Source organism: Pantherophis guttatus, chromosome 2 (genome assembly GCF_059756535.1).
Source record: "Pantherophis guttatus breed Tessera chromosome 2, ASM5975653v1, whole genome shotgun sequence".
NCBI classification, from domain to species: Eukaryota; Metazoa; Chordata; class Lepidosauria; order Squamata; family Colubridae; genus Pantherophis; species Pantherophis guttatus.
The window spans coordinates 30308337-30334504 of NC_142064.1; the positions used below are offsets into that span (position 1 = coordinate 30308337).

A 26168-nucleotide genomic window follows, 5' to 3' on the forward strand; every position below is an offset into this window, starting at 1 on the left:
GTAATAGTATATATATATATATATATATATATATATATATATATATATATATATGTACAGAATATATATGTAATCTATATTTTCAGCCATCTTGTGCCTTTTTGGAATGTGATTTCTTAGATACATACTATGCGTGTAAATATATATAATACATACACAGATACACATGCCCAAATTTATTGTATAATGTATGACTCCTAGATGAGGAAAGTATCTGGGGTCTTCTAGATATAATCTGTCTTTGAAATAGCATGAACCATTCCAAGAATGCATGGATTAACCAACTCTAGCAGAAAAACAAAAAATTCTAAGAACAACCCACTCTATTTGCATATCCCTAGGTTATACTAGCAACATCAAACAATTCTATGAATCTTGTAAAACATAAATTCTAAAAATATACACCTGCATCTCTAAAATGTGCTGTTTCTCTTACTTGGCTTGTAGGTTCCAACTACTAATACCTAATTGGCAAGATTATGTCAAACTACAAACTATGATCATGTTTAGATGACATACTAAACATGCTGTGCCAAACCAGAGTTATTGATAAGACTCAATAATTTCTGTAAAACTGTTTCTGAGTTGACGCAAGAAAAACATTCTTGGTTATACCTTTTAATGTTTCTAATGTTAGGTGTCCATTTCAAGTCCTTGGAGATAATAGAACCTAGAAACTTAAAGTCTCTACAGTTGATATTGTGTTGCCTAATATTGTAAGAGGTGGTAGAATAGGAGAGCTTCTTCTAAAATCTACTATCATCTCTATAGTTTTAAGAGTCTTCAGCTCCAGATTGTTCTGGTTGCACCACAGAGCCAGTTGATATATATCTCCAGTGTTCTAGGTGATTTCCCCTAGTTTCACCTGCTGCTTCCAATTCATTAGAAATCTTATAATCCATCTACAAGTGTGGTCAGGACCATCAGGCACAACTAGCTGAGTCAGTTAATAGAAGAGGATTTCAAGAATAATGATGTTGAATGCTGAGCTGAAGTACAAAAAGGACTCTTACATAATTCTTTGGTGATTCAAGATATAGTAAGATGTAGTGCAGTGTCATATTGATAGCATCATCTGCTTGATCTATTTGCATGGTAGGCAAATTGCAAGGGGTCTAGCAGCAGATATGTGATGGCTTTCATATGTTTCAGACCTTTCAAAGGTTTTCAAAACTATGGATGCCAGAGCCACCAGTCTGTAGTCATTCAACTCCTTGATGGAGGGTTTCTTGGGCACCAGAATGATAGTAAAGCGTTAGGGATAGCCAAGAGGCTGATTTGATGGCAAGTAGGTTATTGAGAATATTATTTTTTAAAAGTACCATAAGATGCACTTACCCCCCCCCCAAAGTGGTGCCAGTTCTTTGGTGAATAGCAGCTGGGCTGCAGCGGCGAGGGGTCCTTTTACAGTGCTGAACCCCGCCTCTTCTGTCTTTGTCATTGCCCATCTCTTCTGTCTCTTTTCTGCAGTGCAGGAGTCAATAGGCAGGGCTGGCACAGGAGACGACACCTATCTGTGGTCCTCTCAGGCTCCACCTGATATATTTTTTCTTGATTTCCTCCTCTAAACTTAGGTGCATCTTATGGTCATGTGCGTCAGTGGTGGGTTCTAACCGGCTTTACTACTGGTTCTCTTTGTGCACACGCTTCGCGTGCAATCGCCGCAAGAAGCGCGTTATGAATCTATCCAGCTGAGGTGCGGCAATCCACTCTGCAGCACCTATCAGCTGGGCTAAAAAAGAAGAAATAAAAGGTAGGAATAATGTGGGGGCGGGCAGGAGGGCCCAGCTCCCGGACAAAGAGAACCAGTTTGGTGACATCATATCGTCACCGCTACCGGCTCAGCCGAACCGGGAGGAACTCACCACTGACGTGCGTCTTATAGTGCAAAAAATATGATAATTTATTTTAAATTACTTTTAAAAAATAATATTTTTTAAAAAGCAGGAAAAATTTTAGCTGACTACTACAAAGTTGACTGGGATATCATGTCTGCTCCACAGAACCTGGTCTGTCCTTTGTTTGCAGAATCATATATAATACTGAGTAAATTATTCACAATTACACCAAACGTGGCATGTTATGTGGACATTTTCTCTAACTTTAAGCTCATTCAACATAACAGGGCCAAAATGTAGCTTGTGGTTTTAACTTAGCATGTTTGTTATCTTAGCTACTATGATTTGTAAACTACAATTTAATATGACGAACTCTGCTTTAATAAACAATGGTTATATAATCTATGGTTTACCGCAATGTATAAGACTGTCTGACATTTACAAGTAATGTAACCAAGTGATTTAAAGGCTACTTTTCCATGATCAACTATTTAACTTTCCGTACCAAGTACAGACTCTTTGCTGGTCTGTGATCCCACATCAACTCTTGAGACCAATCATACATTAGGCTTGATTATATTGTGTATTCATTTAAGTTGCTTTACAAAAATTAGCCAATCCCTTATAAAAACAAGGATGTGTTGAAATACTAGAAAACTTACCTGTAAAGTATTTGTATCCCATATTTTCAGTGTTTTATCAAATGAACTTGAGGTAAACATGCCAGTATCATGAGGATACCACTGAACAGTCTCTACGCTGTATTTATGAACACCAGGATGGTTCCTGTAATAAAGTAAAATTGACAGGGATGATTTGCTGTAATAATGCTCAACAAATCTGAATATGTAAATTTTTTCAAGACCTAAGTAGCAAACCCCTTGCAGGAAGAGCTAAGATTAGTTCAAACAGGAAGGAAAGATTAAAATAGCTCAAATACTATACTAACTGCAATTTTACCTTGGTTTAATGTAACAGAAAAGATCTTAAGCTGGCTCTGCCACCTACTGGATAAATATTTAATCACACAATTTAAAAAAACAAAAATCAAAAATACAAAAGCCTTCCAAAGAAGATCTACAAGGCCATCTCTCTTAACCAGCAGTTTTCAATCTGTTTCAATTCATAGCACACATTACAAAGGTGGGACTTCCAGGTCTTGAAACAGGAAATCCTATGGGATCACAAAAAGAATGGAGGCAGTCCACCTGGTGAGGTCATAGAAGTAGGTTTCTGGCTGAGGCAGCATACTTGCAAACCTATTGTGGCACACCAAAGTGCTGCAGTACAATGGTTGATAACCAAACTTTGCTCTAAATCAAAGTGTACAAAATTAGGAGCCATTACGGCAAACTTGGAAACAATGGACCAATGAAGAGGAGACCAAAGTTTATTGCTCTGAATAGAGCAATAGCTCTGAAGCAAAATTAGGTTAACCATTCAAAGTTACAACGCCACTGAAAAAAGTGACTTATGACCAATTTTCACACTTGTGACCATTGCAGCATCCCCATGGTCACATGATCAAAATTCCGATGCTTGGCAACTGACTGTTATTTATGATGGTTGCAGTGTCCTGGATCATGTGATCACCTTTTGTGACCGTCTGACAAGCAAAGTCAATGGGGTTCACTTAACAACCATATTACTAACTTAACTGCAGTGATTCACTTATCAACTGTGGCAAGAGATGTTGTAAAATGGGGGAAAACACACTTAACAAATGTTTCACTTAGGAACATAAATTTTGGGCTCAATTATGGCCATAACTTGAGGACTACCTGTAATGGTGACATGTGGGAAGTATTTGTTTAATATTTTCTATTACAATAATCACTTCCTTACATTTTAATTATACAGTACATATATATGAACTTAATGCCAACTACAAAGAAATTAAGTTTGTTTCCCTAAATGTTTAAGCAGGGTTGAAAAAAATGAGATACAAAACTGTACATTTGGTCTGTCAAACAATCCCTAAAGGATAGCTGAAGATCAATCTTGTTGACCTTGGTACAAGATCATACTATTAGAAATATGTGCTAACTATGCTATAGCACAAACTGTGTTAACAATAGTTTCTTAATTAATGTTTCATTTATTTTGTTGACAAAATATGACTTAGCAGTGAACTATAAACATGAAATGTAGGTAACATATTCATAAAATGTTTTTAAGTATACACACCTTCCCACAGAACAAATCACTTTACAGGTATAGCATGGCGTTCTGCTAAAGTTCTCAAGGTCATACAATACGATAGTACCATCAGAACCACCTGATAACATACTGCAAGAAAACAAGTTATGAATCAATTGAGATGTTGTAAGCTTTAGTCCCCCCCCCACCAAACATGTAATTTTTATCTTTTAAAAATACTTGAAAATTAGTTTTAATCTAAAAATACTAGAACATTTTAATTAATATAAAAATTAATATATATTATATTTTGTTATATAATAATATATATTAATTTCAAATTGATTTCTTCTTTTAGAATACCATTTCATGTGCTATATCATCTCCCCTCCAAAAAAAATATATATATAAGACTGAAATATCTGAATGATGATTTTATAATAAAGTGTTCTTGATATAGTTTAAAAGTTGTCCTAAATGAAACAATTTTCTTTGAATTTTTTATCGGCATATCTGCAAATATTTTAAGGCACACTATAATTCTTCACACTATTCATGTTCACATGACATGCTAAGACAGTAAACCTGGTAAAAAAAGCATGGGTGTACTACCTCCCTGCCCACAACTGCTCGAGTTCCAATCCTATGCAGACCTTTATCTTAGTTTCAGGTTTACCTAAGCCTTGATGTTCTGTCTAAATATGGAGTAGCAATTATTTCCATTAAGTTGACCGTCTGTCTCTGGTTTGGAAATGGCTTGGTTAATGCCCAGATTCCATTTTCACTAGCCAGACAAAAAAACTAACAGACATCTAATTTTGTATTGATCCCTCTAGGTGATGGCACATACTATGTTTTCCCAAAAATAAGACCTATCCAGAAAACAAGACCTAGCATGTTTTCTGCTCATGCATCCAAAATAAGCCCTACCCCCAAAATAAGCCCGACTTAAGTGCCTGCTCATCTGGCTGCCCATCCATTCCATCTGACTGCTCATGGTGCTGCCAATATGAGGTGAGGTGAGACAAGGAGGGTGGTGGAGCTGTCCCATGCGCACACTGGCTTACTTCAGGGCCCCTGTAGACAGGTAAGTTGCTGGAAGAAATGGGCAGGCGGCCACGCAGGGTCTTGCTGGATGGGGCTATTGGAGTTGCTGCCATGGGGCGAAGTAAGGATCAGAGCATGGATGGGCTGGCTGCTGGGGCCCTGAGGTAAGCCGGTGCGGGGTGTGTGGGGTAACTCTAACCCCCCTGGACTCACGTCGGCAGTTCTCAAGAAATAAGACATCCCTGAAAATAAGCCCTAGTACTTATTTTGGACCCCAAAAGAAAATAAGACCAGGTCTTATTTTCAGGGAAACACAGTAGAAGCCACAGGTTAATTATACAGTAAGTAATAAATAAGCTACCAACACAAGAATTCTTAGAAAATGCACCCAGGGCTGTTGGAGGGGAACATATGGGATTAATCAAAAGGACTTCTGAACAAAACAGTAGCAATAACACTTAGACTTACACACCACTTCATAATGTTTTACAATCCTCTCTAAGTGGTTTACAGAGTCAGCGTATTGCCCCCAATAATCTGGGTCATTTTTATTGACCTCAGAAGGATGGAAGACTGAGTCAACCTTGAGTGTGTATGTGTGTATATGTATGTATAATTTTCTGAAATTTCATGGATTCATGAAATTTGAGAAAATGCTTCTATGAAAAAAAAAGTTACCATGAATTTAAAAATGCAAATATTTTAAAATCGGTTCAGTAAAATATATTTCATAACAAAGCATAATAAAATATACATACTATCGATTTTCAACAGGTTCAATATCCAAGGTATTAATTCCACTTCCGTGAATTCTTTCAACATCTTTGTTCTTATTTAACTCCAAGCTTAATACCCTTTAAAAAAGGAAGCTTTTTTTAAATTATAAACAAAATTAAAATGATATAATATTTTGTTACTGAAATGCCATTAAATTCTTCAACCCACTACATTTACCACTTACAATATGTTTTGTAGTCAATTTCAAAATTTGGAAAGCTGACATACTACATGTCAATAGCGTAAGTTGTTTGTATCTAAATTATGTAATCAAACATAAGCACAGATAGGTAAATAACACTTCAATCCAAACAAATAAACAGTATTTATGTATTGTATTTCTATCTATTAAACAGCATTTCAATTTTGTTAAGTGAATTACTTCATTGCCTCTATTCTATGTAAGCTTTGTAAGTTATAAATAAAAATGAATCTTTTTAAAAAATCCTACTGATTTGGCAAAAGTAGAATTTAGATTTTTAATTTAAAACATTTAAGTTAAAAATCAGGAGAATATCGTGCAAAAGTTTATTTATTTCAGTAATGCAACTTAAAAGGTGAAACTAATATATGAGATAGACTCATTACATGCAAAGCGAGATAGTTCAAGCCTTGATTTGTCATGATTTTGATGATTATGGCTCACAGCTCATGAAAACTCCAAATTCACAATCTCAGAAAATTAGAATATTACATGAAATCAATAAAACAAGGATTGTACATAGAACAATATTGGACCTCTGAAACGTATAAGCATGCATATGTACTCAGTACTTGGTCTGGGCCCCTTTTGCATCAATTACTGCCTCAATGCGGCATGGCATGGATGCTATCAGCCTGTGGCACTGCTGAGGTGTTATGGAAGACCAGGATGCTTGAATAGCGGCCTTCAGCTCTTCTGCATTGTTCGGTCTCGTCTCTCATCTTTCTCTTGGCAATGCCCCATAGATTCTTTATGGGGTTCAGGTCAGGCGAGTTTGCTGGCCAATCAAGCACAGTAATCCCATGGTCATTGAACCAGGTTTTGGTACTTTTGGCAGTGTGGGCAGGTGCCAAGTCCTGTTGGAAAATGAAGTCAGCATCCCCATAAAGCTTGTCTGCGGAAGGAAGCATGAAGTGCTCCAAGATCTCCTGGTAGACGGTTGCGTTGACCCTGGACTTAATGAAGCACAATGGACCAACACCAGCAGATGACATGGCTCCCCAAATCAACACAGAGTGTGGAAACTTCACACTGGACTTCAAGCATCTTGCAATGTGTGCCTCTCCATTCTTCTTCCAGACTCTGGGTCCTTGGTTTCCAAATGAGATGCAAAAGTTGCTCTCATCAGAAAAGAGGACTTTGGACCACTGAGCAACAGACCAGTTCTTTTTTTCTTTAGCCCAGGTAAGATGTTTCTGACGTTTGTGTTCAGGAGCGGCAAGAGTTGACAAGAGGAATACGACATTTGAAGCCCATGTCCAGGATCCGTCTGTGTGTGGTGGCTCTTGATGCACTGACTCCAGCCTCAGTCCACTCCTTGTGAAAGTCCCTAACACTTTTGAATGGCCTTTTCCTGACAATCCTCTCCAGACTGTGGTCATCCCTGCTGCTTGTGCACCTTTTTCTTCCACACTTTTCCCTTCCACATAACTTTCTATTAATGTGCTTTGATACAGCACTTTGGGAACATCCAACTTCTTTTGCAATTACCGTTTGAGGCTTTCCCTCCTTATGGAGGGTGTCAATGATGGTTTTCTGCACAACTGTCGGGTCAGCAGTCTTTCCCATGATTGTGATTCCTACTCAACCAGACTGAGAGACCATTTAAAGGCTCCGGAACCCTTTGCAGGCGTTATGGCTTAATTAGCTGATTAGAGTGGGACACTTTGAGCCTAGAATATTGAACCTTTTCACAATATTCTAATTTTCTGAGATTGTGAATTTGGGGTTTTCATGAGCTGTAAGCCATAATCATCAAAAGTATGACAAATCAAGGCTTGAACTATCTCGCTTTGCATGTAATGAGTCTATCTCATATATTAGTTTCACCTTTTAAATTGCATTACTGAAATAAATGAACTTTTGCACGATATTCTAATTTTTCGAGTTTCATCTGTACATATAAAATTGATTATTGAATTCTATCTATTAAATACAACATACTCTTTTTCCAGAAGCACGATTAGAACTAAAGGGTGGAAAATAATGAGCCATAAATTTCTCCTGAACATTAGGAGAAAGTAAACATAAACTCTATCAGTAGAACTGAGTGCCTTGGGATATGGTGAACCAAATTTTGCTGGAATCATTCAGGTAACTGTTGGATGCTCTTTTCTTAAAAATGGTATAATCTCATTTTATGTGGCAAATTCTGAATTGAACAGACATTAGAAATTCATTTCTGGACATGTAATTCCATAAACGTATTGCATATTACACTGTGCATGTTGATAGCCATTTCACATATAATGGCATAATATTACTTATTATTCATTCATTCCTCAAATGAAATTGACATAATTATAAAATATAATCTTTATTCTTTTTTTGTCTGTTATTTCCACATTTGATTTACAAGTATTAAAATGACAAATATTTAACTGTTTAACTCATCTAAATTTCAAATACATATTAATTTGTGTAATGTGCTATTTCCTCCATCAATACAGATAGAACCTTGGTCAATGTCTTCACTATTTTTTGACAATTTCTTTAGTATAGCTAGAAATTCACACTTACACGAAAACCCTACAATTTCAAAGGGTGCTTGGACTGTCATTCCTATTGCTATTTTACAGAATACATTACTTAGAAAATAGTTCTCAGTAACTACAATGTCAATTTCTTTCAAAGTAAATTGCAATCCATACATTTGCTAGTTGTGGTCATTCATTGACCCATTAAGACAGATTTCCTTCTAAAGGAATTACTAGCATATTATGTTTCTACTTCTGTGAGCTGCATCATCAAATTGTAGCTTACATTTTATTCACGTAATTATTCACACAATTTTTCTTTAATCAATTAATTACATTAAGAACAGTATTTTTGAGACTTATTTACCAAATAACCTTAGAAAGAAAGTTGTGAATCACACAAATGTTTCTCCCCCAAACATTTAAAAACTGCATGCATAGTGCATGGGGGAAATATAATGGTACCAGGTTTTTAACATTTCATTATAAGGCTGTAATCATAGGTCGCCTTATGTACCCTTTCCCATCCAAATGCCATTCTTGAATCTGCAGTTAGATTGATGGAACTAGGGGCATCAGTTCCTAATTGCAGAATAAAACCACCCCAACGATGCCCTTGAAGTGATGTCCCGGTGCCTGGAGGCCGTACGGATCTGGATGGGGAGGAACAGGCTCAGGCTCAACCCATCCAAGACTGAGTGGCTGTGGTTTCTGACGTCCCGATATAGTCAGCTAGTGCCATCGCTGACTATTGGGGGCGAATCATTGGCCCTCATGGAAAGGGCTCGCAACTTGGGCGTCCTCCTGGATTCACGGCTCTCTTTAGAAGAGCACTTGACGGCTGTGACCGGGAGATTTTTCATCAGGTTCGCCTGATCCGCAAGTTGCGTCCCTTTCTAGATTGGGACTCCCTACACACGGTCACTCATGCCCTCGTCACCTCTCGTCTGGACTATTGTAACGTTCTCTACATGGGGCTCCCCTTGAGGTGCACTCGGAGGCTCCAACTGGCGCAGAGTGCGGCCGCGCGGGTGGTTATGGGAGCAACGTGGAGCTCCCATGTAACACCTCTCCTGCGCGAGCTGCACTGGCTCCCGGTGGTCTTCCGAGTGCGCTTCAAGGTTCTGGTTACCACCTTTAAAGCGCTCCATGGCTTAGGATCTGGTTATCTACGGGACCGCCTGCTACCATCAATAGCCTCCCACCGGCCAGTACGCTCCCATAGAGAGGGGCTCCTCCGGGTGCCGTCGGCCAAACAATGTCGACTGGCGGCCCCTAGGGGGAGAGCCTTCTCTGTGGGGGCACCTACGATCTGGAACGAGCTCCCCCCGGAGATACGGAGGATCCCGGATCTGCGCATCTTCCGTCGCGCGCTTAAAACGTTTTTATTTCATCAAGCTGGCCTGGCCTAAATCTTCTCCCTTTTAAAATTTTAAAATTTAAATTTTAAACACTAATTTTAATTTGTTTAATTATGGGATATTTTAAAATTTAGCCAAATTGTTTAATCTGTTTTTATCTATTTTAAATTTTGTATCTCTGTGTTTTATCTTTTGGCTGTTCACCGCCCTGAGTCCTTAGGGAGAAGGGCGGTATAGAAATTTAATAAAATAAATAAAACAAAATCCCACCCCCTCCCTCCCCGAAATAAAGCAGAAAATGAACCTACTGAAAATGAGTTTACAGGCTAAGTATATGTACAACCAAAGATTGGTTGTACATACATACTCTTTGTATGTCTGTATGAAGGGCACGTTCATACAGATGAAGCTTTCTTGCATATTGTGCCCATATAATTCTTCCACTTTCTAAGAATGTCACTAGAAAAGGGCATTTTGGCTCCCCTCTACACAGTGAATCAGTCTTGCTTGTTAATTCATATACTTGCAAAGGAGGGTTAGTCGATGCTATTTCCTTTCCTGCAATTCTCTCCCACATGACGCCTTTCAGACTTATTAGTAAGGTAGTATTATTGTTGTTGTTATCAGGACCTACCAGCAAAGAGAACTACTTTAAAGTAGTGTCCCAAAGGCGCTTTTTTTTCCAAGAGGCAACTGGACTTTCTGGCTTTTCTTTGAAGCCGTTTCTCTTCTCAATCCAAGAAGCTTCTTCAGCTCTGACTGGATGGTGGGGAATGGAAGCGCTTTATATTCCTTGCAGTCAGAGCTGAAGAAGCTTCTTGGATGAGAAGCTTCAAAGAAAAACCAGAAAGTCCAGTTGCCTTTTGAAAAAAAAAAAGCGCCTTTGAGGCAACCATGACCTGGATGACTGAGAATCTCCATAGACACTTGAAGTAGAAATTGGAATGTTATGAGTTCTATTCCCACAGTAAGCCCAAAGCTAGCCGGGTGGCCTTGGACCAGTCTCTCTCTCAGCCCTAGGAAGGAGGCTGGCAAACCGCTTCTGAAATCTTCCCAAGAAAACTGCAGGGATCTGCCCAGGGAGTCGCCAGGAATCAACACTGACTTGAAAGCCACGATCATCTACCCAGAGAGCCACCTCACGAACCCGACTCTGAGGCGTTTGTTCTGACGCTGAGGCTATGCAGGACACTTTTTTTTAACAGATTAACAAGAGTTGGAAGGGACCTTATAGGTCATCTAGTCCAAACCGTCCCCCCCCCCCCGCTCACGTGTGGCCTGAGGAGACTAAACGCGATCCGGGTAGTAGGAACGCGGCTTTACCTCCTCGTAGCCTCCGCCCGTCGGAGCCTCAGCGGGTCATCTACACCTGCCTGACGAGCGAAAAGAAAACCCAGCATATCCGAAAAGGAAGAACCCGCGCCGGCGACGCCATCAGTCGCGAAATTATCTCACGCCCATTGGCTCAAAGCGTCGCTCTCTTAGCCAATAAAAAACCTTGGTATTGAAACGTCATCGGTCGGGAAAGAACCGGCTCAAAATGCCTCAGCGTTCGGACGCCTCAGATTCAGGAGAATATAGAGAAATGTATAAGGAAAGATTCGAAAAAGCGGCTTCTCCTTTGCACTTTCTAATTCTAAATATTTCCATTCTCCCAAAATACTGTCCAGAAGATAATTTTTAAAAGTAATATTATTAACAGAGAGCCGTTCAGCCGTTAGTAAATTGGAGGTTTTTCATAAAATACATGTGTGTGTGTGCGTGTGTGAGGAAATGCCGGATGTGTTTTCTTCAATTTTATTATCTCTAACAGGCCTGAGGGCATATGTGGGCGTGGCTTCCGACGGAAAGGGGCGGGAGAGGATTTATCTCAGCGCGTTTTGGGGCGCCTCACGTGCCGGTCCCGTTTGGGGGGAGGGGGAAGCGGCGGTTGGGGTTTGCGGCTTCGCAACGCCCTTCGCCTGGCATGAGCGGCGTCGGGCGGTTTCTGCGCTTGCTAAAGCAGCGCTTTATCGGGCCAGGGAGCGAGTACGTGGGCATCGACCACTTTGGAAACAAGTATTATCGGATCCCGCAGCACAAAACTTGGGCAGGTGAGCGAGACGAAATGGTCGCCCGAGGTTGGTCGTATTTACGCTCCACTTCTCTGGGTTTATCCAAATCGGGATTTCCTTAATCGTGGTTTATAAACTAAACTGTCATTGGCTGGCACCTTGCAGCTGTCTAGGCAATAAACCAGAGGTCTTCAAACTTGGCAGCTTTAAGACTTGTGGACTTCAACTCCCAGAATTCTCCAGCTGAAGTAGTTGAGCTGAAGTAGTTTAAATCCACAAGTCTTAAAGCTGCCAAGTTTGGGGACCCCTGTAATAAACTATAGTTCGTGAATTACAATAGCTATATCGGATATATATACTAAGTGAAAACTCTGAGAGGGATCTTGGAGTCCTAGTGGACAATCATTTAAATATGAACGAGCCTTGTTGCTGCAGCTGCCAGAAAAGCCAACACAGTTCCAGGCTGCATAAACAGAGGGGCAGAATCAAGATCACATGAAGTGTTAATACCACTTTATAACGCCTTGCTAAGGCCACACATCGAATATTGCATCCAGTTTTGGTCGCCAGAATATAAAAAGGATGTGGAGACTCTAGAAATGGTGCAGAGAAGAGCAATGAAGATGATTAGGGGACTGGAGGCCAAAACATATAAAAAACGGTTGCAGGAATTGGGTATGTCTAGTTTAATGAAAAGAAGGACTAGGGGGTGGCATGATAGCAGTGTTCCAATATCTCAGGGGCTGCCACAAAGAAGAGGGAGCCAAGCTATTCTCCAAAGCACCTGAGGCAGTGGTGGGTTGCTACCGGTTCGCACCGGTTCGGGCAAACTCGTAGCGCATGCACGTGCAAGTGAGCGAACCGGTAGCAAAGGTAAGTGAAACCCACCACTGACCTGAGGGTAGGACAAGAAGCAGCGGGTGGAAATTAATCAAGGAGAGAAGCAACCTAGAACTAAGGAGAAATTTCCTGACAGTTGGAACAATTAATCAGTGGAACAACTTGCCTCCAGAAGTTGTGAATGCTCCAACACTGGAAGTTTTGAAGAGATTGGAGAACCATGTGTCTGAAATATTGTAGGGTTTCCTGCCTGAGCACGGGGTTGGACTAGAAGACATCCAAGGTCCCTTCCAACTCTGTTATTTTATTTGAGCCGCAGCCCAATTAAAAGTGGCATAAATAAAGTTAGCTCTTAAAATATATGCACATCTGGACAGCACCTTGGCCAGTTTTCTCCCAACACTGAGAGTTGAAACTTGAGTCCAACTCCCCTGCTAGTTCTGCAGTCCAAAGTGAAATATTCTGGGCAATCCACAACTAATCAATCTTGGGATTAGTTGTTAAATAACAGACAAGGATGAGATCGTACAATTTGAACAAACGTGATTTGCACGATTCAGTCAACAGCATGAAGCAAAATTATATATATATCTTACAACTTAAATATATCTTAATTATATAATGTATAAAGATACTTTATATGTCTTAACATTTATAAATCAATTTATCTCATGTATCAATCCCTTAATCTTACAAGAATTCAGTTCCTATCTTCCCAGTATAAAAATAGATGCCAATATAAGAACAATCTTTCCCAATTGTTTTTTAGATTTATATGGTCAGAAATGGCATGTAGTTTTATTTATATCATAAAAATAGGGAATACCTGAATTTCAGGCATGCATGGTTTGTTCTTCTTTTTTGCCTTTTGCATGTTGAAGAGAAAAAGTTTTTATTTCCAATTTCTGTTACTTTTAACCATATTAACCATATTAATATTCTGGTTGTGAACTACTTAAAGTGATTCAGAATTGTTGCTGGATTTCAATATACTTTGCTATAATAGACTCATTTGATTTTGTTTGCCAGGTAAACCACAATTGGTCAAATTTATACAACATATTCAGCCAATTGTCGTTTACCCAATAAATAATCCAATTTACACAACATATTCAGCCAATTGTGGTTTACCCAATACATTTGTTTATCACAAATAGTAAACTGCAGATGAATGGAAGCTTCATATTTCCTAGCCTTTTGGGGGTGGCGGGGGGAGATTTATGTGGCAAAACAGAATGTTCACTCCTTATGAACATAATAGTAAACTGCTATATTAAGCTATCAATGCTGTTGCAAGATATAGTTTTAGATATATATGGCCACTGTATTCACTGAGTGAGACGACCATTTATAATTTGTAGAAACATGAGCTCAAGGAATTTAAAATAATAAATATTTGGAATACAATACCCAACAGAGTAACAGAATAACAGGAATAGTTATAAAAACAGAATTGACCAAAGTTAACTACACATATCTCAACCAAGATCTTTTATTATAGAAGTGCTTATCCTACATGCTGGCCAAATTGCAGGGGAAAGAATGAGGTTTTCAAGGCTTTATGGAAGGACAGAAGATTTGTTTCTTTTACAGCATTTCTGAAAAACTGTAAGGGAGAAAATGGGAAGAAAAAAGGATTTGTATTGAACTCCTTTCATATACCCCCATGATACTTGGCATTAAAGACCAAGGTATTATCCATTCTTTTTACTTTCTTACCTCTGTTTATTTTCTAATGCTGAAGCAGAGGAGCGGCGTCTGTCATCCCCAAGGAATTAACAGTGGTAAAATCCAAATAGAATATCACTGCTGATTTTAATATGCCATGGTCACAATTCAAATGTTGAGTTAAATTTTTGAGAAATGTGAGTTTATGGATAAAGAACAAGAGTAATATTTGGAATCTGTTGCTCTGTACATCAGAAAAAGTCACAGTGATACGTGAAATAAAGTCAAATCTATAGAATTTAACTATAAGCAAAAGAAAAATTAAAGAGCCAGATTGATAAACAGCATAATAAAATAGTTGGGGCCTCTGGGCTAAGTTAAGACTCACCTGAAATCTGTGTTCTGCTGTTTATGCTAAATTCCTAAGTGTTTATTAAGCTAATGAGTACAGGTAGTTCTCAACTTATGATCACAATTGAGCCCAACATTTCTGTTGCTAAGCAAAACATTAGTTAAGTGATTTTTTTTTTAAATTTGATTTATATGCCGCCCTTCTCCCAAGACTCAGGGCGGCTTACAGTGCGTTCAGCAATAGCCTTCATACTTTTGTATATTTATACAAAGTCAGCTTATTGCCCCCACAAACTGGGTCCTCATTTAACCTACCTTAGAAAGGATGGAAGGCTGAGTCAACCTTGAGCCTTGGAGAGATTCGAACCAGCAGTAAATTGCAGGCAGCTGTGTTAATAACAGGGTGCTTTAAACCACTGTAGTACCAAGGTACTGTAGTACCTTGCCCCATTTTATGACCTTTCTTGCCACAGTTGTTAAGTGAATCATTGCAGTTGTTAAGTTAGTAACATGGTTGTAAAGTGAATCTGGCTTCCCCATTGACTTTGTTCTCAGAAGATCACCAAAGGTGATCATGACCCTGGGACACTGCAACTGTCATAAATTTGAGTCAGTTGCCAAGCATCTGAATTTTGGTCACATGACTGTAGGGATGCTGCAATGTTCATAAGTGTGAAAAATAGTCGTAAGTCAATGCCTTTGTAACTGATCAGTCACTAAATGAACTGTTGTAAATCGAGAACTACCTGGGTTTTAATCAGGTTATTAATCATTTTCTACAATGTTTTTGCTATAAAATAGATTGATTTTAAGATTAAATTCTGGCTAAAAATCTGCTGTCACTTTGGTCTTGTAAATATCTGGTATTTGAAATAGTAATAGACGTGCCTTGACTTAAGATTTATTAATGGAAAGGAAAGTGAAGTATACAATTATTTATATTCTTAATTTTGGCAGTATAGTATTCATTGATAATAGTAAATTATCAATCATTGCATCATGTTAAGTTGTTATATATTGACTTTTTCTGACCAAGTGTAGAGTTAATCACTTTTCCATTTGGTGCCCTTCTCTTTCGTTACCAGAAATAAATACAGTGAATACAGTAAATAACCGTAATAGCCAAAGGTTGAGTTGAGATGGTACATCAAGTTGTATACTGTGGTTCATAATGATTTTGTTTTTAAAATACAACCATATAAACCTCAACTCAAACCAACCACACTTTGCATAATATGTGTATTCAAAAAAAATATCTGACAAAATTGTGACTGCTCTGTACTTCTATTAAGAACAAATAGGGGCGGAATGCAAATTAAATTGATTTATTTGTAAGGAACATTACTTAAATACAGTCTATAAGATTATTTTGTCATGTATTTGATAAAGTCCCTTATTATATTAAAGGACAATTCAAGGGCAGTCCTAGGACTGCAGATTATGGGCAATGGTTACAAATCACAAAACTATCATCTAATTGCAAAATCAGCCTGCAGTTTAAAGAAAGACATTAATATTAACATTTATTTTCATACACGTTTCCCAACTAGATACATTTGGAAAGCAGTTTTCACTCTATAAAAGGAATTACACAAAATATGAAAAAGGACATAGGTAACATGAATTGACTTTTTCTTTACCAGCTACAAGATACATAAATATTGGTGCACAATCTATTTGAATGATTATTGGAATAAGATGTTTATAGAGACGGATTAAAGGGAATATTGTATATAAACATGTTAGCCAATTTTAGGTATATAATTTTACTAAGTTATGATATTAGTCAATTCATTTGTTGATCACTGATTAACCACTTTTTATTTCTCCCTCCTACCATTCCTCAATTATATAAGTTCATTGTGCTTGCCATTATTTTATTATATTGCTTTAGTATTCCAGAATTGTATCCCTCGACATCCAAAGTGGTAAAAAGGAAGTAAAGAATTCCAAAACTGTATATTGTAATCTGTGAATTGTAGTACCAAATTACTGCACAATCTGATATATTGTATACAATTTATAAATGTTAGATTAATTTATTTTTTATAGTAAAGTGATTTTTTTTCCACATTAAACTTGTCTCCTGGTAACTGGTGATATGCTTCTGCAATTTACAATTTGTTCTTTCAAAATTTGTGTACTATTTGTGTCCAGAAGGCGGCAGTGTGGCTTGAAAAAGATTTTTATCAGCAGCATATTTATATACCCTGCATTGTGCAAAGGACAGGCTGTAGTTTCTTCACAGGTTATGCTGGTAAGCTTTTGTGGAGAATAGTTTTTTTGGGGAAAAGTCTATATTATTGTTTCACACATTTTTTTCTTTTTAAAGTAGTTTTGTTCAAACACTACATTGAATCATAGCTGCTACAGTTCCATTTTTTGTTTTCATTTTTTTTAATAACATGAAAAAATTGGAAGAAAGAAAAAGTCTGATATATATGATTAAACTATCCCATGTTATTTATGACAAGTAATATTTTTATTTCTTTATTCGTCAAATTTATTTGCCGCCCATCTTGTGGTTCAAGAAACTCTGAGCTTGTAAAATTAGAATGGTTAAGCTGCCAGGCTGCATGAGGATGGTAACTAAATTTAGCTAGAATTATAGCATGAAGTAGATGTAATCCAATAATTAAACATAATAAAAGAGGGCATGCATAGAGTATGATCTCAGTGACAAATAATACTCTTTCGATAGTCTGCTGGGGAAAAGTTATTGAATAATAGTATTTCAGTAAATCACAGTTTTCTGTAACTCTTCTCTCACTACAGATTTTCTTCCTGTAATTTATCCCTATCTTTCATATATATGAAAGTAAGGAACATTGAGTAAACAACATTAGGGAGAGTGTAGACTAAGGAATAAGGAATGCTAAGTAAAAAATTAAAGGCCTGAGATAATGGTGTGGGGGGAGGGGAAAAGGAACATAGCTAGATCTAATTTATACTAACACTATTCACTATATTTCTCTGTCATTTTCTCCTTGGAAACAATACTTGCTTCTACCATATCAGTACACCGATCCATACACTACCTTTCCTTTTTTAAATCCTAATCTTAACCTCTCTCAATATACAACTGTTGTACAGATTATTCACTTTTGTATTCAATCCATATTAACTAATCAAACATTTATTCTTTCATTGTACATACTTTCTATTCTAAACCCACCTGGAGCCACTTAGATGAGATGGTCTAGAACAGGGGTGTCAAATTTGTGGCTGGTGGAACGGATGCGTCACATGCTGGTTCTGCCCCCGCCCTGTTTAGCAAAGGGGGAAAAGTGCCGATACGTCACGTGACACCGCCATGATGTTGCGAATTTGACAACCCTGATCTAGAAGTATGAAGAATAAATAAATTCCATTTCATAGCATCTTATGAAATATTGCTATGCAACTCTCACTTGCATATAACAAAATGAACAGAAACAAGTTCTCATAGCATAACCGTTTCTACTTTATTTGATAAACTGTCCTTTCAGCAGACCACGCACGTGGATTTGGTTTTTTTAACATTTCTTCATCTTCAATAAGCATTTGTCTAGTAAATGGATATATAGAGCCTCTCAATTCAGTGTGACTTTTGGTGGTGTACAATAGGAGCAGTTAATAACAAAAGAAAAATACCATGCAATATTAAAAATATATAACATATAAAATGGCAACCAAACAGGATAATTAGACAATGAAATGGGGACACACAGGCCTGGAGAAAAATATTTTAACAGTTTTTAACAGTTTTTCTAAAAGCATGCAGAGTTTGGGCCCCTCATATCTGGGGGCTGGGGACAAAGTTTGTTCCAGGAACACTTCATAGGTACCAAAGCAAGATGTCAAAGGTGAAGATGTCAAAGATGAAGGAACTCAGATTTGTTTTACTTGCTCTATTTTTTCTTCCATTGTATTATTTGCAATTTCTCATTGTATTTCTTCCTGTCAAACCCAACTACTTTGGTCTACATTACTTGGAATTTCATTTCTTTAGTTCTTATGGCACAGTACAGTTTACTCCAATATTTGTTACAAATGATTCCTTCAGGCTAATATCTTTCACTTCTTTTCATTCACTCTCATTTTTCTCCCAAGATCCACTCTTTATCACTCTTTATCACCAAGTAATGATCTGCCTCACAATCACAGTCTTTCATCATCCATATCTTCATCGCCATTTTTCTCAGTGCTTCATGAGCAATCAAACCAATCTTGCTTTTAAGGTTTATATTTATTTCTTTGTCATTTTTATATCTGAATAGATCTATGCTTAAACCATGTATTTGATATTGACCTTTTTCTAAAGATTCATCTGTTATCATTGGGTTTTTTGTTTTTTTTTTAGTATCTGATCCAGACATTTTTTTCTCTTCAATTTTCTTGTTCTTACCTATCTATTCTTGTCAATAAATTGGAAAAAAAATATTTCCTTGAATAATATCCATTCGGAACATTGCACAATTTTTCTTAAAACTCAGCTCTGGTCCTTCTATTGTCACCATTTGTGCTTATTATGCTTATTATGGTTGATTGCACAGTTAGCCAAAATGTGTAGATTGAATTGAGCATTTTTATTATTACTATTGTTATTACTAGTATTATTACTATTTTATTATTACTGTTACTATTAGTATAGATAGTATAATAGTATTACTATTACTATTGTTACTATTTTATTATTAATATTAGTATTGGTATTCACTTTGCTTTCTCTCGTCAAGTTATTGTACTCCTATCTGCTGGTCTTTGTGTTTTGTGATTCCCCCCACCCCCCAAAGTTCTTTTTGTTTTGTTGTTTCCGTGTGCTGCAATATCCACTATCCAGCCTTTTTTTTGTCTTTCTTATCAACAGTTGTTAAATCTAGGATATGTGGAGGTGCTTGTCTGCTTGTCTGGGATTCTAAAATCCCAGAGCTTCTTCATTTTCTATTACTTGATTTAATTTGTGGTCTTTCCAATTCTTTCTATTTCTTGCAGATATTCCAATGACGACGACAATTTTTTAAAAATTATCCTTTTAATGCCCAACTCCCAATTATATACAGTTTAAGTCCTCTACTTACAACACTTCATTTAGTGATCGTTCAAGTTACAACAGCACTGAAAAAGTGACTTATGACCATTTTTCACACTTACAACTGTTGCAACATCCCCAGGATCACATGATCAAAAGTCAGTCACTTGACAACTAACTCGTATTTGTGACGGTTGCAGTGCCCAAGGTCATATGAGCACCTTTTGCAACCTTCTGACAAGCAAAGTTAATAGGGAAGCAAGATTCACCTCACAACCGTGTTACTAATTTAACAACTGCAGTGATTCACTTAACAACTGTGTCAAGAAAGGTAAAGAAGCACAAAGCTCACTGAATTTTTTTATTCATGGTTGAACAGACAGAATTCATTGAGTTCTGTTATATCCTTCCTCACTGCTACACAACATGTTATGTCATTTTATTTGCTCTTAGATTCCAAGTCACAGTTTGCTGTATACCATTGTTGTTACCATCATAGCTTTGATCAGTCAAGGTTTTTACATAATGCTTTTTAGTAAGAAAGAAAAAGTGTTGACTAAGTTACTAGAGTTCATTGTATCCATACCAAATGCTACCCTGCTAATGGTAAAGGCTGTACTAGACAGTTTGGGCACTTTTGGGCAGTATGTCTTGACAACTACAATCAAATCCCAGTTTTACTTCTCGTATGCTAATGCTATTCTAGGCAAGGTAGACTCCTAACCACCTTGTAAATCAAAATAGTGTGGACAACATCTCACCAACTAAAAGGTGTACACAACAAGTAGATGTTCTGATCCTTATTTCAATTTTTTTTTAAAAATGAAAATAAGCTTATCTTAGTTGGAGAATCAAACTCTCTTTCTTACTAATTTAGAGAGATGTTAATAAAAACAGTGAAAATCCATAATTGCACAGTATATTAATGCTATACTCTTGTTCTTATTCATTTACAGATCAATTTGTATGGACATGTGGTTTATATCTGTAGAACTTTTTAAAAAATAGAAATTTCATTGTTTTTTGAGTAGGAACAAAGAAACATTTACCTCCTTATAAAAAACCCTCTGTTCTTCCTTTTGATGTCTTTTATTTTTTTAAAAAAGTAAGAGTTGTCATGGAAGCTTAAAATTCAAAGTTGGGAACAAAAACTCTTTCAAATCACTCATAAGAATGCACAGGGAATCTTAAACATAGCTCTTAGAATATGAACTGCTGCCAGTCATTTTGATATACTGTTAATTTTGATGTCTAACAAATGTTGATAACTTATTCATGGGTCAAAACAAACTGACAGTTTAGCTGAATTGCAGTTCATTTTTTTTTATTTTTTATCTCAGCATCATTATTCTCATTTGTAAGCTGCTATAGGATAACTCATTGTCCTTAAATTTGGTTTATATATAGTTTATGTGAGTTGCATGTGCCCATCCAAAATGTGACATTACAAGGATTCCAAGTCTTTAGAACTTCAGGCAGGAACATTAAAAACTTGTGATTTCAAAATTTCAGCTAGCTTTTTAAAAATAAATTATTTTAATCTCATGTTGGGGTCAAATGTCTTCATTCTCCCATTTTTTTATCTTAAATAAAACATAATTTGAATTGCTATGTCCTTATATTGCTTTTTCTGTGGACAAATCTATGCTAATAGCTACTAAGTATAACCATGAATTCATAAAAATTCTTTGTTGGCAACTTTGTTGGCCTCTGAAATATGAAGAAAATTTGACAGTTTCATTTGATCTGTAATAATTATTCCTATTTACCAACAATGGTAATATTTTTGCCATGATAAAATAACTACAAGTTTGTAATGTTATAAGATGTAATGGAGATGAGTTGGTTTGGTCAATGTTCACATCAGCGGTGGGTTTCCAATATTCTTACCACTGGTTCGCCCCCCCGCACGCACACTTGCTTCATACGCGCCCCTTCCATGCATGCGCCCGGCCTTTCGCACATGCGCTTTGCTCGCTTGTGCGTCTTTTGCGCACGCACCTGGATCTCGAAAACATGCCTAAATAGGATGGCATAGAGCCTGGGCGGGTGGGCTGAACTGGTACGAACCGGCTGAATACCACCTCTGGTTCACATATCATTAGTTCTTGCTATTTAGTCTTCTGATGGCCACAGAGAGCTTTGTACAGTTTCATGATGACATCACATGATGTTGATGATGATTATGTGCCATTAACTCATTGTTTACTCTTATGGACAACATAAATTTTTATTTACATATCTACTGGATCTCCTGCATGGATTGCCCCCGTGACTATGTAGCACAGACAGGGAGGAAGCTAACCACCAACCAATCAATCAATAGGAAGGCACCATAGAAATAGGACGCATAGAATAGCCCAAAGCACATATTCTGGTAGAGAGAAGTTCCCTGAGGATAGGCTCTAGCACGAATCCAAAAGCTCAGAAGACTAAATCTCTTGTCTCGTTGACTGACCCAGAGTGGATCTTGCAACATAGATTTTCTCCATGATGATCTGTCCCTAACCTGGTCCTTTAGCTCTTCTAATTGGCAAATATTGTTGTCTTATTTTTCTTTTTCTTTTTAGTAAATTATGAAATGGTTTTCAGTTTCTACACCTACTACAAACTTTTAAAGGACAAAAAATAAAAATTGTGTCACTGAAAATCAGCTACTTTGTGGAGTATTCTTGCATATAGTATTGAAAAAATATGGGTTAGCATCAGTATTTATGTTCAGAAAAACTACATATCATTTAAAATAAATTTTAAATGCTAGTGAAAATATAGTATCTCAACTTTGCTATTCTAATGTCAATGGATGATGATTCTTTTCCCTATCTTCTCCAGGTGAATCATTAAAAAAAAGTTTGGGAACTAACTGTTTGCAAATAGGAAAGGAATTGCCTTTTCTCTTTACAAGTGATAGATGCAAAGGAACACTTGCTGGAAGTTCTTTTCTGTAATTTGCCTCTAATTTCTGACAATTCTGATACTTTACATGGTGCTAAACGTGCTGTAAGCAAAGTTATTTGCCCTGTTTTGTTGTTAAAGTTCTCCATGATTAAGTGCAATGGTTTCTTAACACAACCAATGTCATTTTAATTTTAAAGCATTAGGTTCTAGAAGTGGTCATGTACATGATACAAATTCTTGACCCACAAATGTCATTGTTCCAGTTAATTGTATTTCCAGATTTCAGAATTATATTACAGTGGTATAATACAGAATCACAAAGTAGTTTTTGTTCTGGAATTTTCTTTTAATCTGACTCTTATAAATTGATTAACCATTCAAGTTAATACTGTATTAAATTCCTAATTAGTAGTTTAATTTTTGCACTCCATTGCTTCAGGAAATTACTTTCTTGATGATGTTTTGGTAAGTTCCTGCATGATTCTTTCAAAGCACTGCCTGAGAATGCTCAATATAGTTATTGATCTATGAAGGAGCAGATCAACTGACCAAACTAAGACAAGAAATTTAAGGTGTATTTGAATTTTATAATCTCAGGAGAATAAGGTTCTGTACTAAGCAAAGATTCAAACAATGCCTTCAGACAACAATGAAAAATAATGGGGAACATGCCATTTGGGAATACGATGGGGGAGAAGGCACATTTCCTTGGCCCGACAAGATGACAACATTTAAAAGAAGGGACCTGGAATTGTTTAGGAATGGAGGGGAATTGCTGATGCCAGAGACTCAGTGAAGGTGTCATAATCCTGAAAAATTACCCTTTCCAATATAATCATTCTGTTTTGGCTACAATGCCTATTATTCTATTGGTGTGCCTGCTGCTGGAATAACATAGCCATTGAGATCCAGCTGGCTCCGACGCTGTTGGCATTCTAGAAAGAAAACATGACTGGATTCTTGGGCATATGGGCCAGGAAGTTAAGGGAGCCTGTGAGATGAGTGTCATGTATTGTTTGCTGTTGTCCTCGGCAGCCATTTTGTGCCTATGTTTATATAAAACTTCCAACATTTCTTCCTAGAAATAAGAAAGTTGTTCCTTAAGTTGTATTTTCATTTAGGCGTTGGCCCATTTTTCAACAAAAAAAAAAAAAAAACACAATTCCATCTGTTCACAGAGATGCACATTTTAGCAATGAAACTGCTTTTGTATGTGTATTTTAAATTAACAGCTTGACTGTTTCTCTCACCTTATGTATTTTGGGGGAAAGAACTTGGGAATGCAATTCATATTATTAGGAAATAAAAATCCTTTATATTGCTTAAAATAGCATTTTTTCATTTAGTTAGCACTTTTCTTATTGCCTTCCATGTTAGAGAGCAACTGTCCCAGTCAGGAGGAGAATCAAGTGGGAAATTGGCATGGACTCACTATGTACACAAATGAGGAACAAGGTCTGACCACCCATCTGAATGCCTTGAACGTTATCTAGTCTTTCCCAGGTGACAGCTGTCATCTGGGAAAATTCCTGTATTATAAACAGAGAACAATAAAGTAGCTAGTTTGAACTCTATACGTGTTGGTCTGGTTGTTTGCTCCTGACAATTTACTAGCTCAGCAAAACATGGACAGCTATTGAACATTCTGTACATGATTCCATGCCTTCTTTTGTAATGCAGCAGCTAAATTTGATTATTAACTTTGTTGTTGAGGCTGATTTCTCAAAGAAGTAAATACTCCACACTCTGAATGTTGTACCTTTCTAATTTTTCTAAAATTCATTTTCACACGGAAATTCTTTTAATTGAAAATTTATATTTGCATCATCTAAATGGAATAATTTGAGTAATGTTTCTAGTTTGAAGTAAGACGAATATAATTGTAACAATTATAAATCTCTGAAACAAACTTCAATTGTAATCTCGAACATTTTTATAATGGCTTGTTGCAAATTGGCTACTGAAGCCTGATGTTGGCAGGGATACTGTTCTAGTTTAGAAAGATCAAATGTATAGAAAAATAAGGCAGGATGCATAAGTGAAAGGTGGTCAAACTCAATCAAAGTTTTAAAAATAAAGTTAAAAGGGCCATAAGGTCATCATGAGATGAGAGACGTAAAACATTTTTCATAAGAAATTAGACAAAAATTTTAATACATAACTGCTGAAAGGATCATCCAATGTTAGAATTATTACTGCTTTCTGCTTATGTAAGTGTTCAGGATGGCTTACAGCAATAAATAAAGTAAAAAAACCCTAGGCAGTAAAATTAATACAATGGAAACAATATCAGCATCTTTAAAATTATGTTAGAGGACACTAAATAAAATGATATATAGGATATTTCAAATGGGAAAACCTTTTTACTTAATAGATTGACAATGGATCTACGTAATTCTGATTCACACAGGTAGGCATACAATATAATGAAGCCATTCACCTGGTAAATGCTGTCATAAACCAAATGGGCAAAATAATGCAAAGAATATTGACAGCCGCCCTCTTTTCCTTCATTGTGCCTTTTGTTCAAGCATAATGCAATAAAGATAGGGAAAAGGAAAGATACAATGCTGATCTTTGGAATTGCTCAGAGTGGAGGAGTAATGTATTGTTAAAAATGATTGAGATATAAAACCCTTGAAAATAACAAGCACTTTGAGATTGAGCACTTACCTGCCCATTGGAAAGGGAAGGGGAGAGGAGAGGAGAGGAACTGGGAAAAAGAAACTCTTACACACCCTTATAGCCCATGCCACCCCTCCATGCATTTCCCCAACCTGTGCCACCTGCTTGCCTTCCCTACCCTGTACTAATCACTGTGTGCTTTCCCTGACTCATGAAGCACCTCTTGTGCACCTCCATGACACTCCCTGACCTATGCTAGCCCCTGTATACCTTCTCTGATCTGTATAGCAACCATGCACCAGTGATGGGATTTTACCGGTTTGGACTGGTTCGGGTGAACCGTTAGCTCCGACTTTCAGCCGTGAGCGAACTGGTTCACTCCAATTTTGAAGTGGGCCTGCCCAGCTGCCCCTGGGTTATACTCACCTATATTTCCATTCCTGAAGCCCAGCTGATCAGCGTGGCAGAGTGGATTGCCGCACCTCAGCTGTTTTTCTTGCCGGCACCAATGCGGAAGGTGAGTTTTCTTCAAATTGCGTATGCGCGCGCAACGAACCAGTTTATGTTTATGTTTGTTGTTTATGTTTATTATATTTGTATACCGCCCTTCTCCCGAAGGACTCGGGGCGGTGAACAGCCAGCAGATAAAATACAAAAAATACAAAATTTAAAACAATATTAAAATCCAATTAAATTAATTTGGTCCACAGTTAAAACACCCCTATATTAAAACCCATAATTTAACAATTTAAAATTAAAATAATTTAAAGAAGTTAAGTCAGGTCAGCCCAGCTTGATGAAACAGAAACGTCTTTAGGGCATGGCGGAAAGTGCGCAGATCAGGGATCCGCCATATCTCCGGGGGCAGCTCATTCCAGAG

At 37.2% G+C, this 26168-nt stretch overlaps 2 protein-coding genes across 3 annotated transcripts in view; one reads left to right on the top strand and one right to left on the bottom strand.

The window, feature by feature from the left end:
• Window positions 1–11320, bottom strand: part of ERCC8 (ERCC excision repair 8, CSA ubiquitin ligase complex subunit) — a 35011-nt gene extending 23691 nt beyond the window's left edge. The window contains exons 1-4 of the mRNA XM_060690682.2: window positions 11165–11320; window positions 5783–5878; window positions 4026–4127; window positions 2501–2624 (exon numbers count right to left, since the gene is read on the bottom strand). Of these exons, the coding sequence (XP_060546665.2) occupies window positions 2501–2624; window positions 4026–4127; window positions 5783–5878; window positions 11165–11241 (399 nt within the window). The 5' untranslated portion in view covers window positions 11242–11320. The remainder of the gene's footprint in view (window positions 1–2500; window positions 2625–4025; window positions 4128–5782; window positions 5879–11164) is intronic.
• A 346-nt stretch (window positions 11321–11666) lies between these two features.
• The window catches only part of NDUFAF2 (NADH:ubiquinone oxidoreductase complex assembly factor 2), a 57732-nt gene continuing 43230 nt past the window's right edge, over window positions 11667–26168 (top strand). The window contains exon 1 of one of the 2 annotated variants that reach the window (XM_034440955.3): window positions 11667–11934. In XM_034440955.3, the coding sequence (XP_034296846.2) occupies window positions 11667–11934 (268 nt within the window). The remainder of the gene's footprint in view (window positions 11935–26168) is intronic. The other variant, XM_087885715.1, reaches the window with a different exon arrangement.